We start from the raw sequence: 16417 nt of genomic DNA, 5'->3' as shown, positions 1-16417 counted from the left end.
AATTTTCTTGTTCTATTGGCAGATAATTTTGCTTAGTTCAAATAAAATACCCCTTTCTTGTTTTTGAACACTGACTTTTTGCAGTGTAAGCACCTTACATCAGGGGTCCTCAAGTACAAATCTTGAAGGTCCACAAATGTTTTTTTGAAACAAGCTGGGTCCGTTTATTATCGGTCAAGCTTATATAGTAGCAGGAGGTAGGTAGTAGTTTAACATTTTCTTAAAATTAACAAAAATAAAATAAATATCCAATAAAATACATGAAAGATTTTCTTTGAAACAAAAATAAATAAGAACTTAAATAAAACTTTCAGTTTTAACAAAAAATAAATACTTTTAAACACAACCCTCCTATCCCTGGTAAACAAATGACCTCAACAGATCTCATTCATGTGCAAATATAACTATTGTACAGTGCATCCCCATTGTGTAAAACACAGCTGCTCAATGGGAGAATTGGGCTCTTGGGGTTGAAACAAAGACTTTGAACTTTGGCACAAAACATTTGATGATCATTGCCACTGAATAAATCCAGGCCAGTGTCATTAAGTACACTTCTCTGAAATCATGAGAAGTGTACTCATGATTTCAGAGTACACTTCTCCAAGACTTGCACAAAGGACAGACTGGTGGATTATGCAGTGATAAGATATCAGGCCAGGGTGGTGTTCTCTCAGACGCGGAACCAGTCCCTTCTCTCTCCCCAACATGGCTGGAGCTCCATCAGTAGCAATGGACACAACTTTCTTCAGATCTATCCCTTTTTCATTCAGCATTTCTGATATTGCTTTATAGATGTATTCTCCCCTTGTTTGTCCACTGAGGTTTGCCAGGCTCAAAACATCTTCAATAAACTCCCCCTTTTCCTCATCATAATACCTCACAAACACCAACAACTGAGCATTTTGTCAGTGGTGTCAGTGGACTCATCCACTGCTAGGGATATGCACTCTGCGTTTTTTTTATCATCACAAAGCTGCTTGGACAAATCACCAGCCAGTATTTCAGTACGTCTGGTAGCTGTGGCATCAGAGAGTGGGATTTGATTTATTTTAGCTGTCATTTCCTCCTTTTCTTTGCCTTCAAACATGGCACCCATCACTTCAGTCAAGCATTATTTAATTATTTCTGCATCAGAGAATGACTTCTTGTGTTTACCCAAAACCCATGTTGCTATTTGTTGTTGTGTCATAGATTTAACAAAAATCTTGCTTGATGTTTCATATGACTTTTTCAGCCTCGTGATTTCTTTTTTTCTTAGCTCTGAATCATGAGGAAATGTCTCTTCAAATTCGCGGTGCTCTTTCAGATAGTGACGTTTCAGATTTTCACTTTTCACCAGAGCAACAGTACAGTTGCATATTAGACACATTGGTCTGGTACTTGCAGTAGGTAGGATGAAACATATTGCTCTGTCCATTCTTCCTTGAAACGTCGGTTTTCCCTGTCCACTACCAGCCTGAGCCAACTTGGAGCTTGCCATTGTGATTTGATTCACATTCAGTGACTGACGAGTGAACAGTTAGCGAAGTAGCGATACGAGACAACTGTGTGCCTGCAGCAAAAGGTTCCATGCACTGTACACATGTGTATGACCCAGGTGGTAACAGCCTATCAGCGCGTCGTTGTGATAGAGATGACAACCCATACCCCGGAATCAGCCAATCAGAGTGGCGTTCTCTCGCTCTTACTCCGTCTCTCTCTCTTTCTCTCTCTGAGAGAGAGAGAGAGAGAGAGAGAGAGAGAGAGAAAGAGAGGGAGAGAGAGAAAGAGAGAGACGGAGTGAGTGAGACAAGGAGAAGTGTAAACGAAACGTGGAGATATTTGACTAAAAACAACAAAGAACGTTGACTTGCGCTAGCGATAACTCAAAGATGAATACAATTATTATATTTTTTTATAATAATTATAATTATAATAATTAAAAAAAATAAAAAAAAATTTTTTTTTATTTTTTACTATAATTCGTGCTAGGTCCGGACGGACACGTCGCTGGGTCCGGACATGGACCGCGGTCCGCCTGTTGAGGATCCCTGCCTTACATGCTTCTGATAGGTCTTCTCATGGGCGCATAATGACACAGACCTCTTCACAGACGGCTGCAAGCACTGTTACAACTTGCCAAGGCTCGTTAACACTGACAGTGGTTGCCTCCGAAGGACAAATGGCACATACATCAGTGTGTAAAGAGTGCTCCCCGTCCCTTGTTTTGAGCTATCTTGTTTGATTTTGACATGTTTATTCGTGCCGTTGAGCATCACACAACAGTTTTTTAAAAACTTTTACTGTTGTGGTAGAAGCTGCAGTGGCCACTTAAAAGCTTCTGTCTCTTCTCATTTATTGTGTTTAAAAATGACTTGATTAGAGAAGACTTGACTTGGCATAATCATTTTCTTTAACTAAATGTTGAATCATGTTGCTATGAGAATCCTCATCACTTAACAGTATTTGCACACAAATCTCATGTGTATGATAGAATGTGAACGAACCAATCCAGATAATCATCTATATTAAACATTATAGCCTCAGGTTAGACACTGACCTGGGTTCAGCTTTTTTAAATACTATGAGAAACATCCCGGAGCGATCTATAGGGCTTGGAGCCCATCCCAACATTTTCTCTGGCTTTCTTTGCACACACAACCTGATATGATGGCTCACATGTTTGTTCCTATCTTCTTTTGTTTTCCCAACAGAGATATGAGGGGCTGATAAACAGAAGTATGTCAGTGGGTTTACAAGATAAAAGCAATAAGAGAGATTCTACGCTCACACAGTCAATTGCCCTCTGATACATTTACTGGCGGGCCATTAAGGGAGGCAAAGTGATTCTCATTCTTTCTGATAACTATTATCTTCCTAACTCCTCTGTCTGGGAGAGTCAGAGAGGATTAAGCCCCTATAAAACTGGATGAATTACATATGTAAGATGATGAGCGTGTGTAAGCGGGAGGGGCTCCAGGATTATTTATTGTGCAGCTCATTACTTAGCGTACAGCTGCTTAGCCATCTTTTCTGCCCAGAGCTTGGCGGGCTTCCCTTGCATTCTTTGTCATAGTACTGTGCATACCTGAAGCTGGAGGGGGCTGAGTCCTGACGCTGCTGCAGCTGCCATTGTGGAGGGAATGAACTGCACAGGGTAGTTATCACCTGTCAGGGAGAGACAACAATGCATACAGGTTGAGACAATGAGCTGGCCCAGCAGCCAGCGGACAAGTGCCAACATGGATCCTGGGTCCTCTCACACATTAACACTGCCATGTGGCACATTAAAGCAAGCCCTTGGGCTTCAAGCCCAAACATCTGCATTAACAAAAGGCTAGGATGGTTAGACTGGTGGAGGATTACTTCGAAACGTCACACACCAGTTCTAATTTTCGTAAACTTCCAAAGCACTTTGTTTCACAAATGTAACATTTGTTGGCCTGCATGTGTTCTCTCTGGGTTCAGAAGTACAATTAAGTATCTACTCTAATTTTAAATCAGTAATTATAGAAAAAGCCAAGCATGTCTTCTCAAACAGTTCATACAGCTTCAATCGAGTCTGGCTATTGTTCAGCACAATGTTTGTCTACGAGGTTGTTTTGGCAGCAGAGTGGAAGCACTTGCGTGCAAACTGGTCATCGGCAAAATAGCACATTTCAAAAAAGTGTGTGAGCATCAAAGTGTCCATATATGTGTGGCTGGTTTGAAAGATGTGGCGAGGGTGAGAAAAAGGTGGGAGTGGGGAGCACAGAGTTGGCCTTCGCTCAGACCCCACTTCTGCCTGTCACATCTCCTCACCAACATATGCAGCCATTAGGCCACAGACAAGGTAAATGTATATACCTTCTCTTTCACTTTGCCCCTCGCCTGCTTGCCTCACTTTGCAATCTTGTACAGCACACACAGCACAATGTGATACGGGCCATGGAAATTCAATCCCCATTTAGGGGCAAATAAAATCACACGGCAGTAGTGGTTTCAAATAGTGCTGGGATGAATGTACGGGCCTGCGCTGTGGTTATTTCTACATCGCCTTCATTTCGGTATCGCTTTCCCTCTTGTCCTGCCTGTGACGTAGTTATATGGGAATAATAAATGGCTAGATGTCTTTAGATGTCATGTGAAACCTGGGTAGGGTCATGTCCTAAATGAGTGCCCCACTGATGTTAAGGAGGGGCAATGTGGGTCTTAGGTTTTTTCAGCACATCGGGTACGGACTTCAGCTGAATGGGCACAGTGCCAGGTTAGTGTCATTGCTGAAAGGAGTATTACGTTTTAAAACACCTTTCAACCAAGCACGAAGCTTGGACTGCTAGAGTAGGGAGTGCAACTGGCACTTTCACTTGGCTCTGACCTACTAATATCTATTTAATGACTTAACATTTTATGAGACACGCAACTGTGAGGGCTTGTTTGGATGTTACAGTTAACTCCTACTAGTTGTGGTGGAGTCAAAATAAACTGTGGCATTGTTCTTGATAGCTTCAAGGAACTCAATGATTTGGTATCTTAGTAAACAATTTAGATAGGTTGGAAAGTCCTACTTTTTTCAAAGATGAGCTGCTGCTTTAACAGCTGTGCTTGTCTACCGCACAATGCCAGGCCATTGAGCACAGTCGGAGAATGGGGTGATGACTTACCAACATGGTGCCTGAGTGACTTTGTTGCCATGTGAGCACAACAGGGTTAGGGTCATAAGCAGTGGTCCCTGGGAGCTGTCTCATAATGACAACATCAGATTAGTGCGCTTTAGTCTTGGAGGTGAATGCTTGGCCACTTGCGTTGAAAAAAAAGAGCATGGCAGTATCCTACAAACTCTGCAGGTGGGGGTGATAACATTGTCTGCTTTGGTCATATAGTGTGTATTGTGTTGGACAGGGGGGAAATAATAGATGTTTTTGAAATACCTCTCCTGTAACAGTCATTTCCAGACTCCCTTAGCTATTTCTTCATGAAGTCATGCATGATGCAGCAAGCATACAAAAGGCGACCTCTGACCATGATACTATAATAGCTTCTGTTATTTGAACTAAAACATGTTCTATGTCAATTCCATGTGCAAAAAGCACAGTGGTAAAATACTCCCCCTCAGGCACGTTGTTCAGGCTGTCATGGCTCCATAGTTCCAAAATAGCTGACATTTCATCCCGTGGTTTTATAGTTAATTTATTAACTGCACTTTCACACCTTTTAATGTTCTGCCGCAAACTTGCTGACTTCCTTGGGTTTCCCTTTGCTGAGAGCAGTCATCTTCCATGTTCTGGTTCACTTTTACAATAAACCCAAACTCACTTTTTTCTGCATATACCATTTTAGTCAAGACTGAAAAGACACAACTTTTAGACATTTATAATTTGTTACAAATGAATAGACTTTTCAAACACTCCCAAGATTGAGGTGAAGGAGGAAATAATATATTGATGTTTTTTTTTGTGTGGAGGTACATATTTAATTTTCACAATGATGTAGGTTAATACATTCGGTAATTTCAGGGTTATAGAACGCACAATTGTTGAACTAATTTTATTTTGTACATATATTGATTGGCCGCACACGTCTTTTACACATTAAAACATGAACGCTTGTGTTCATTCCCACATTCAACAAAAGCCAGTGCCTCTTAACACTGTATACAGCCCACCAGAGAGCGTGGTATTTGTCCTCCTCCGGCGCACTGGGGCTGCCTTCTTTAATGTCGGAGTTGCGGGCGTTTTCTCGGCCTTGTTTTCGCTTTCACTTTCGTCTCCAGGTGGGTCGCCTTTGGGTTTGTGCCTTCTTCGGCAAGCAGCGGTTCGGCCTTTTGGGATCCGTTTGTGGCAGTGGATTTGCGTTCTGTGCAGCGGCGGTTTGTCTTTTTCTACGGCCGTCTCGATGGCTTTCGGCTTTGGGGCTGAGTTGTGTCTTGATGAGGGTGAGTGCATAACAGGCTAAATGGCTGACTGAATGATTGGTTTAATGTGAACATCTTCATTGTTCCACTGTGACCCGTTTGGCAATTTCCTTGGTCTGATGTGACAAAGCTAAGTTTACTGTCAGCCGGTGAAGATCCATAAATAGCCACAACATTGTATAAAGCACAGGGTTCAAAGTGTGGGAAAAAAAGTAGCGGCATATAGTCTGCAAATAAATTACGGCAGGTGAGTAAACGTTTTGCCTGTTTTTGGTTCTAAAGCCATTCAAGCTTTTTATTAGCTATGTTCTCAAGAAAACCTGTTTCTTACATTACACATAATGCATAGTTGTCCTATGATTTTTTTTCTTCAAAATAGTAGCATGCAGTAAAAAGGCTCTTGTTTTTTTTTTCTTTCATTGGAAAACCCATCAGGCATAGCTGGCTGTGTCTTAGCTGCCATATCTGTTAAAAGATTCACGGACCTCCATCTATAGTTTAGAGCAAGTTTTTGTTATCTATGTTTATTAAAAACACAACAATCGTCAGAACGTGATACATGTGTAAGGAAAGCAAAAGGGGGATGAAATGGCTTAAATTGAAAAGCATACCTGGCTTATACGACATTCCAGGAGGGAAGAGAAAGCCTTGCTGGGCGGCAGCGGCTGCTGCCAGAGTGCGTTGGTCGTGTGGAAAAATGGGGATCATGAGCGGAGGCATGTGACCCTGGACCTGCTGAACAGATAGAGTGCGGAGATCAGAGAGAGGCCTAAGCGGAGGCATGGTACACTGAAACACAAATTACACTCAGGGTGGGGGGAGTCCAGATCACAGGTCTTCCTAACTTGTGCTGACAGGGAGCTCTGCGGAAATAGCGGACCCTCGAGTACTCACACACTACCTGGCAGATCTACGCCTGCCCTTAGTCCAAAAAACTGTTTGGTTTTAAAACATCAAAGTCTGCACGTATTGTTCCAGTATCAGTCTTCATGACTTCTGCAGAGAAGTAATGCAAATGTTGTGTGAAGCATCCACCGGCTCTCTGACTGCTACAGAAGAGATTGTTAAGTGCACCCCACTCCATAGAAAGTTTTTTGGACCTCTTCGTAATTCGTCTGCAACAACATGAGGTAAGAAGCAGGCAGGTAAAAGGGTCCTGCCACTTGATATATTTCATTTTACTTTCTGCCTTGTCTGTTGCAGTCTCGTATTAACTTTCACCAGCCAGTCATTTGCTGACTTCCCTACAGGGAATAGCAACACAAATTCCCTCTTGCGTCAAGGGTGGGTGAGCAGCTTATGTCTCCAAACTGCTGTGTGGGGGTTGGCACACATGCAGCAAGGTCCAATCTTACTGTCACTCTCTGCTTCCTGAATATCTTTGACGGGGTGCAGCCTTGCTACCATGGGCCTGCAAGGGTTAATCTAGCATCAGGCCAGGCATCCTCAGGGGAACCTGCCTGGAAAAAAGGTTAATAAAGGTCATTCCCTAAAATAAACACTTTACAGAATGCTTCACCATTCAACCCTCCTTAAAATCAACTTGCAATAAAAAAAAATGGTCTGGGTGCAATTATTGCCGCTGCATTGGGGCATGAAATCAGCGTGCTCACAGCAACTTCCCCCCTTGTTCTGACTGTGGTTAGCAAAGAGTCCCGCTTTTCAGCCAATGCAGCTCCCGCTTAACAGTCGATCCTATTTCTCTCACACTTCACACCAACTCAAAACAAATACATTGATCCATCCAGAGGTGCAGAGCTCCACGATAAGGGGCAAAACAATGAGCTTTTCCAGAGGTGCAAAAAAACAATATACAGAAAATGTAAAATATTTTACAAATAATTCTGCTCCATGTTTCCAAGCTGAAAGGCTGAGCAATGGATGCTTGCCTCACTTTTGTGGAACATATGGAAAAACACAATAATTAATGTCATAACATAACATGAGGCCAGTGACAGGTTGGGGCACACTGGGGAACACAGCTTTTCTCTGTCTGGCTATTTGGACACTCAAGCCAGATGGGCTCTGCTACTGAAAGTGCACCTTTTGTATTCAGCTATCTTCAAATAACAACTAGGTATTATGTTTTAAGCAATTCATTGGAAAATAAAACAACCCTTAACAGCAATATATTTAATAAACGGTTAGTGAAATTTAAACAGTTGAAAATATACAAAAAAAATGTCAGCACCTAAAGTTCTTGCTTGTGCAATCCTGTCATAGAGATAACTATCATATTACTGATCAAATTAGATAGACAGAAATATGAAACAACAATTAAAAAAAAAAAAAACGGTTAAAAAGAGGTTACTGTCATTTACATGTTGCAATAATTTAATTGATACTGCTTATTATAGAGTGTGGAACAACTAACAAGGATAATTTCCTCATGGCAACATTAAACATAATTTATTTTAGGATATCACATTGTATTACTTTTCATTGTTTTTTAAAATAACTTAAACAACTTACACCATAAATATGGCGCAAAATATTCAGGATTTACCCAGCCAAAACTGAGAGTATAAATGTGCGCTGGTGGAAAAAATAAATGCATTTAGTTTGAATGGACATGATTTTCAGTAATAAGCTTCAAGTATTAACGTTTAATAAGCAGTAACTAAAGTCACAGCCAGGCAAATCAAATTCTGAGGAGCCTCAAGGTGGGAACAAATAGTGGAGATTAGTTGGGCTGTCAATTACCTGCTTGCACATGGCAGCAGAGATTCTAGCATATTTCTGAGTGATGATTGAGAGAAGAAGTAGTGAGTTGCTGTAGTGAGGTACAGTAGATGTGCCAATGAAATGTGTTGCCAAGATGATTTGGAGGAACCACACAATAAAGCACAGCAGATGTCAACTTGGACGGTGGCGTTCCTTTTTCCGTTAAAACACAACAGCATTATTATACTGGCGCCTCATCTTTGTCTTAGCATTGCTAACAACTAGACAATGTAATTTCACACCATCTGCTCCCAGACTTCATTAAATAACTATGAGTGGGCAATCTTATGAGGAACAGGTGCTATTGTTTGTCCCTCAAGACCCAGCGCTAAGGATCCTACTCTGAATACTTGAAGAGGAGCATCTGTAGTGATCAGTCACACAGACTTGGCTGAGGCCCTCGTCTCTGCCAGAATGCGCTCCAGCAGAGGTTTCCTGGGGAGCTCCGCCTTCTCTCAACATAAAGTATATTATCAGTTCAGATGACCCGATGAAGTCTGTAGCAGACCAGCACACAAGCTGCTCGGCTTTGTGGGAGATGCAAGTGAGTGTTTGATGAACAGAAGCCACTTGTAATTGTAAGGCAGGGAAACATAACAAGGACCGTATTGCAATATTGTCTAGTTGTTAATCAGGTCATGAGAGTGTACAATAAGATAATGTATGGTTAGGGGTGTAAAATAATTGCGTTAATTACAGTCCTATTTAACGCATTGTTTTTTAATTGCGTTAATCAAATTTTTAATCTTTAACGTTACCCGCTCTGTATACCTGCCAGTTGTCTTCTTGTGCTTGACTGACAGCAACACCACTACCGCCATGCAGCACAAAGACTTGTACAGTAGTCACAGCAAACACTCTTTCACTAGTGTTAGCGGCTTTAAATACTGGGGATAGGATAAATTATAGCTAACAAATAATGTAAAATGTTCACAATAAACTTTAGGACATATTAGAAGTGTGTTTATGGAATGTAGAAGTTTGAATGTTGTCTAGTTTATAACTTCATTTTCTGTCTTTAAATAAGGTTTAAAATATGTGAAAATGTTGCATATTAATGTACGTGTATGAGACAAATATGATGGACAGTCAGGAAAGCCAATCAAAGACAACATTTCCATCCATCCATCCATCCATTTTTTACCGCTTGTCCCTTTTGGGATCGCGGGGGGGCGCTGGAACCTATCTCAGCTGGATTCGGGCGGAAGGCGGCGGCGTACACCCTGGACAAGTCGCCACCTTATCACAGGGCCAACACAGATAGACAGACAACATTCACACTCACATTCACACACTAGGGCCAATTTAGTGTTGCCAATCAACCTATCCCCAGGTGCATGTCATTTCCATTGATTCTTTTTAAAAAAAATTACCATGTAATTGTAACAAATGTAATTATTCATTAGTGAAATCGGTTCTCTTAAACCATTATTGCTACAATATTGTTATCACTGTGATTAATGAGATTTTTTTGTGTATTTTAAAATTATCTGAATTGGAGGAAAAGCAAACAAGTTAAACATTCAATTATTCTTAATCAGGTAAGTGTTTTGATGTTTTAACTTCAGCACTTTATATGGACCTGATGTTTTATTTTAGCAAATAGAACAAACCGTATTTGTTCAAAAACAACAAATTACTTTATAAAGCTACTTTATATTGTTATATATCTGTCTTGGGGCGGTATAGCTCAGTTGGTAGAGTGGCCGTGCCAGCAACTTGAGGGTTGCAGGTTCGATCCCCGCTTCCGCCATCCTAGTCACTGCCGTTGTGTCCTTGGGCAAGACACTTTACCCACCTGCTCCCAGTGCCACCCACACTGGTTTAAATGTAACTTAGATATTGGGTTTCACTATGTAAAGCGCTTTGAGTCACTTGAGAAAAAGCGCTATATAAATGTAATTCACTTCACTTCACTTTATAATGATGTAATGAATTTGAATTAAAAATACCTAGAGTTGAGGGCTTTTTTCATTTTCTTTAGGTGAGATTAGAAAAAAGATCAATTAAATAAATTAATTACAGATCCTAATAAATCAATCACTAAAGGTTTTAATTGTTTGACAGCATTCATTTTAATTAGTACATTTTACAACTTTCCAGCTTTAGGGTCTGATCTACAAAGATCCAAATACCACGCCTGAACAGTTTGTGCAAACAATAAGGTGGCGTGTACTATTAGTGGGCCTGAGATTTACTAAGACAGCGGGTGCAATTGATACCTCGTGCAGACCGTCTTATTAAAGTGGGGGTTTTGCGTGTACTATACGGGGCTTTTACCATGGCAATTACTGCACATCATGTTATCACGCTCCTCCTACCTGTCGTGTATTGTTTTCATACATGCAGCAGGCATGAACCACTTTTTACGGGCATTTTAGAAGCAGTCCTGCGGTGCATTGACAATGAAACCAATAATGCTAGAAGGTTTTTTTTTTGGGCCACAAAGGAGATACTCCATCTATCCATCCATTCATTTTCTACCGCGTGTCCCTTTTAGGGTCGCGGCGCGGCTGGAGCCCATCCCAGTTGCACTCGGGCGGAAGGCAGGGTAAACCCTGGACAAAGGAGGTACTGTATGTTAATAATATATTGTCTATACACCTTTAAGAAAATGCCAGACTGGCACAGTCTGTCATGCCAGAATGTTTGCAGCACAATAATTATTGTGGTGATTTTTTAATGACAAATTGTATTGTATTACGTTTGTACTTTTTAATATATGAGGCTATTTTAAAAAATAACTATAAAGGCTATTTTTACAAGCCTAAATGAACTTAGAAAGAATAAGGAGAATGTTACACAAGACATGGTAACGTATTTGGCAGGAGCTGGACTACCCACCTGAAGTGCGTGATGTCACAGGACGTGGGTACATCTGTGAAGCTTTGTGAAATTGGTTATAATATATACCTGTGTGAATATGTACATGTATAGTTCCTTACATACATGTATATCTTAACTTTTGTACAAAAAATGTGGGACCCCATGTACTGTGTTAATAAAGTCATATTTTATACAGCAATAGTAAGCCACATGAGCACATGTGTCTCGCAGATACTGAGAGCAAATGGAGATGTACAAGATTGGCCCGGGCCTCCTGTCAGCACCCATTTTCCCGACTGTCTGATGAAGATTCTTCAAAGAACCCAGGGGGCTTTAGGACCCTCCCTTGCCCTTATCCCTGAACATCCATGCACTGAGCCACACTAGCTTCTGTATGGACTGTGAATTGAAAAGCACCACGAGAGGAGGTGTTGCTTTTACTGTCAGAATCATTGAGTGTTAACAAGATAAAGAAGCTGTAAGAAAAACTCCTGCCTCTTTAACCCCAATGTTTCATGGTTATTAGCTTGCAAAGACTTTCTGCGTCTAATATCCTGATGAATTGCTACTTGACACCCTGAAACACACCTTTCAAACTGTTGCTTATGTTGGATATTATCTGAATTGATTTGCCTTAAGTAGACTGAGAGAATGTAGAACTTTTACAAAACAAAGACAAGGAGGTACCTTTGTAATGAAGATGTTGATGTCATTTTACATGAATAATTAAAAAAAAAAAATTAAAATCACAAAAAAAAACATTAATAAGACTAGCTTTGATGCATTCATTCACATCTTATTATCTGTCATATCTACTCCTATCATGTTCTTTTTCACATATTTATGGGAGGAATGTCTGTAACTTCACTCAGCTGTTGCTGCAAGAACTGCGATATCACACATACCCACCCCCCGCTTCCTAGTGAAGTGCACCGCAAACACTGTGACTGAGAAGAAATCACCTATTTGTGATCCATTTAAACAGAAAGTGATCATGGGGAAGCTGTCAGGGTTCACCCCAGCAACAGTAGCAGCAGCATAAGTCACCAGACAGCAGGACATATTTAACACTCACCACTGTGTATACGCAGGTGCATACTACACTGAGGTCTAACCAGAAGAATATGTTGAATTCTATATTACAATTTGACCCATCAACAGCTCCTGGAACTCAGTTGTTGACTACAGGTCACCTCCCAGACAGCTGATAATTGCTTATTTACTAAGGTCTCACATGGAAGTCACCCTCTACGATTGTGGTTACAGATAGATGCTTGATGCTCCAGATCTCTGCCTCTAAATCAAGTATTAGAGTCTGACACTTTATGTGGCCATGTGACATTTGAAGTCATATATCACTGGTAAACAAGAACCATGATGTTTTTACCAAACAGTTTGGGGTGCCGAGCAGATAATCTTTGCTCAGGTTACAGTGTATAGCTTGCACATCAGTCACGCCTCTGTATAACATGCCAAGGGCTGCTCAGGATAAAGTGCAGCAACTCTACACATTTTGAGAGTAGTGAGGTCAGGCCATCCAGAGGGAACAACCAATAGATGACTTCTTGCTGCGCTAATTCCTTACACAGTACAACAAGCCATCTTGGAAAACAGCCATTTCAATAAGTCTGTATTACGTCGACAGGGAGCTTGAAAGCAGGGTAGACCAACCCGACGTGCCTGCCGCACACATACACACTCGACCCGAAATCATTCCACTCCTCCCCATCGCACTACTAAATTCTGAGTAAAACAGTTGGTTTGTGTTTGCTCATAAACACCAAATGGCATCTCTGCACTCTGCTTTGATTTAATGCATGTTTATGTGATAAAGCTTTGTACATATACACATAGCACACTTGGTCCAAGGAAGTGTTTTGATCATTCTATCACTCAAATACAACACATGCCATTGATGTGCACACTGACACACATATTTTTTGTACTTTACCCTTTTTAATAAATACCATTTTAACATTACATTTCAATGTTAGATTTGCGAAGGAAGTGAGAGTTCCTGAATTAATATCCCTTCAAGGTCTCGCCATGAAATAAAGGTTTGCACGGAACAAGGCATATCCACAGGGACCCCCCTCAAACAGCATTTCTAATGACGAGAAAGAGCGAGGAGACAAACAAACCCACGAGTGGCTCTGAGGCTTGCATCATTATCGTGCACACACATTCACACTCTGTGGATGTGCCCTGGACTATGATTGTCGGGGTGCAGAAAGATTTTAAAGAACATTTGACATGGATTATTCACATCGGCAGCTACAGCTAAGTGATATCAACATGGGGAGGAGAACTGCAAAAGAGCCAGTAACCCAACAAAAGGATGATGGAAAAATGGGACTGGATGGATTGGATATTTTGCTACCGATAACCATGGAAAGCCAAAATGTACTCAACTGTAGTGAACGTATCTAAACCAAACTGGTAAAGTCTGCGTCTTCTTTAAAGGGCTCATATCATGATTGTTTTTTTTCTACATTTTAAACACTTTCTTGTAGTCTACATTACATCTTATGGTGGTGTTTCGGTCAACATGTTGCATTGAGTTTGTTTTATAGATAATTTTTCAGCCGCTTTCTGACCGTGTCTTTAGAATGCACCGTCTTATTTACATGCCGAAGCCCTCCTCCAGACAGTACCCCCTTCGGCTGCGTCACCACACTGTCAGCCATGTTGTAATTTTTAAGTGCTACTTTATCAAGTTTACTGACAGATACACGTTAGAACTATATGCTGATTTTTATTAGAAATGGCAACAGCAGAAGATTTTAGCATGCATGAGCATATACTAGCCAGTCTGCCCCACAATGGGAAGATAGAGAAAAATTAATCGTCAGACTACAACTGCATAAAAATGGCGGACTCGTGCAAATCTCTTCGAGAAAACCTCTACCATATACGGAGATATCCGCTGACGTAACCAAGGGAACATGCGTAACTTAAGTCTACAATTTTAAACGGCTCCTTTGGAGCAAGTTTGGAAGAAGGCAATATTGTTTTATAAATATTCAAGCCATGCCTCCATGGTTTGACTTCCCATTTTCGTAACTTATGGGATTCCCCGATACACAAACACAGGTACCAACAGGTAAGAAAAGTTGGCTATGTACAATAGAACCCCTTTGAGAAGTAATTAATAAATAAAGACCAACAAATTAAATTCATACAATTCTTTCCTATGGAAGACTTTGCAAGGAAAAATAGCCCATTCACTGTGTTCCATCGGGGAATGCTTAGACTCTCCTCCACCCCAAAACAAGAAGCTCCTTTCTTACGTTGGTGATGGGCTGAATGCTTTGCTTTGCCACCCCCGGTCCTAAGAAAACACACGCCCCCTTCACACTGCTGGCGCCCCCCGTACACAGTGGATTCTATTAATGCAAAGCATTCTCCATGTGTGAGTGTAGCCACTGCTGAAGACGATGGGCATGTAAGCCAATGCAAAGACAAAACAGTTTGCACAACATTAGTTGAGAAAGCACGGTTTATGCATACTGTAGGGCGAAACCAAATCAGCTCCACACTGCAGGATGTGTTCTCCCTAAACTGAAGGCAGCCCACTCCTGGCCTAAGAAAACAGGTGCCTCATTGTAACTGAAAGGCAGAACATTAAAACACTTAATTATTATTATGTGCACGCCAAGTATGCATTATCACCATTTAGGACTGGTTTCTTAATGTTGATGTGATTGATGATTGTTATGACTTGCTAAACAAAACCCTCTCCAGATCTGTTACAAACCCCTCAGGTGACTTATTTCAAGTAGACCCACAGGTGTGATTTCACACATTACAGACGTTCATGTGGCACCTCTCAAATGGAGGCTCATAATTATCGTTGCTTAAACTGCTGAGGTGTCTGAATACATGCGTATGCAACAAAGCATGCCTTTTATTGTATAATTCACAACAATAATGAGTGTGTGTTTATCTAGACTCTTGCCTTCAGAGAGCTCAGGAGCACCTAATAAGTGCCACACCTTATCATGCATATTGATTGTCTTTCACTATTCATGCAGGAGAAAAAAACAGACTGTCTGTTTATATTCCTGCAACAGCCATGAGTTTTAGCACACAATTAGGGTTAAAACTAGGCTGCGTTGTTTGCCAAGCCTCACTTAGTGAATATTGCAGATTGTATCTGCTCCACCTTTTTTTGCACATGACTAAGTCTTAACGGTGTGAGGATAGCTTTATTGTTCAATTTGCACACGACTATATACCATCAGCATTTATTCTGCTTCCAGGCAAGAAGTCACATTTCATAACTAATTAAATTGATCCCTACTCCGACAGTAGGGTCCACTAAAGGGAATTGTTTGTATCCAAGTGTCAATATATTAAATCACAGGGGCTAATGAGTCAGGTCATGGTTTTCTTTTATCTTCAGTCTTGCATGCGCACATCTTCATCAGCTAACAGTCTCCTTAAATGGGGGTTGAACGGGCTGGACTGAGCCTCCCTGGGTGAAGGCCAAGTGTGTCTGACTAGGCTGTTAATGCCACCACATAATCCTACTGGCAGGCTTTCTCCACACAAGAGAAAGCACATCATCAACACACAACAACAGGCTCACACACACTCGCCACACACACACACACACACACAAACACAAACATATTCTCATTTGCCCTGTGCTGTTATTCTCTTAATATGATGCTAACAGTTCCAATCTGTGCTAATTGGGCGACTCGTGCATTCTCTTTTAACAATGTCTATTTTGGAGCTTTTTTTTCTCACACTGAGATGATCATTCTGCCTAGGAGACAACAAAAGCATGTGAGAACACACAAATTATCCCTATTATCTTTGTGTAATTACCATGCAGCCTTGTTTATTTAAACTAATCCGACTGGTTTAAAATATTTACCATAATATAGTTTTTTGAAGCCTTTGTCCCGTTAAATTGGCAACTAGGGAGAAAGGAATCACTTAACTTGCATTGGATGAAATGCATATTTCATTTGAAGATAATAG

At 40.9% G+C, this 16417-nt stretch overlaps 1 protein-coding gene across 5 annotated transcripts in view; it reads right to left on the bottom strand.

Annotated features, from left to right (window-relative positions):
* sox6 (SRY-box transcription factor 6) overlaps positions 1 to 16417 on the bottom strand; it is a 200241-nt gene that overhangs the window by 51592 nt on the left and 132232 nt on the right. For 4 of the 5 annotated variants that reach the window (XM_061963933.1, XM_061963937.1, XM_061963934.1 and 1 more), the window contains 2 exons: positions 6487 to 6610; positions 3071 to 3150 (listed from right to left, as the gene is read on the bottom strand). In XM_061963933.1, the coding sequence (XP_061819917.1) occupies positions 3071 to 3150; positions 6487 to 6610 (204 nt within the window). The remainder of the gene's footprint in view (positions 1 to 3070; positions 3151 to 6486; positions 6611 to 16417) is intronic. The other variant, XM_061963936.1, reaches the window with a different exon arrangement.

The sequence above is a fragment of the Nerophis lumbriciformis genome, linkage group LG06, assembly GCF_033978685.3.
Source record: "Nerophis lumbriciformis linkage group LG06, RoL_Nlum_v2.1, whole genome shotgun sequence".
Classification (NCBI taxonomy): domain Eukaryota; kingdom Metazoa; phylum Chordata; class Actinopteri; order Syngnathiformes; family Syngnathidae; genus Nerophis; species Nerophis lumbriciformis.
The sequence above is the reverse complement of the archived record's forward strand: the minus strand, read 5'-3'. Positions and strand labels throughout refer to the sequence as shown.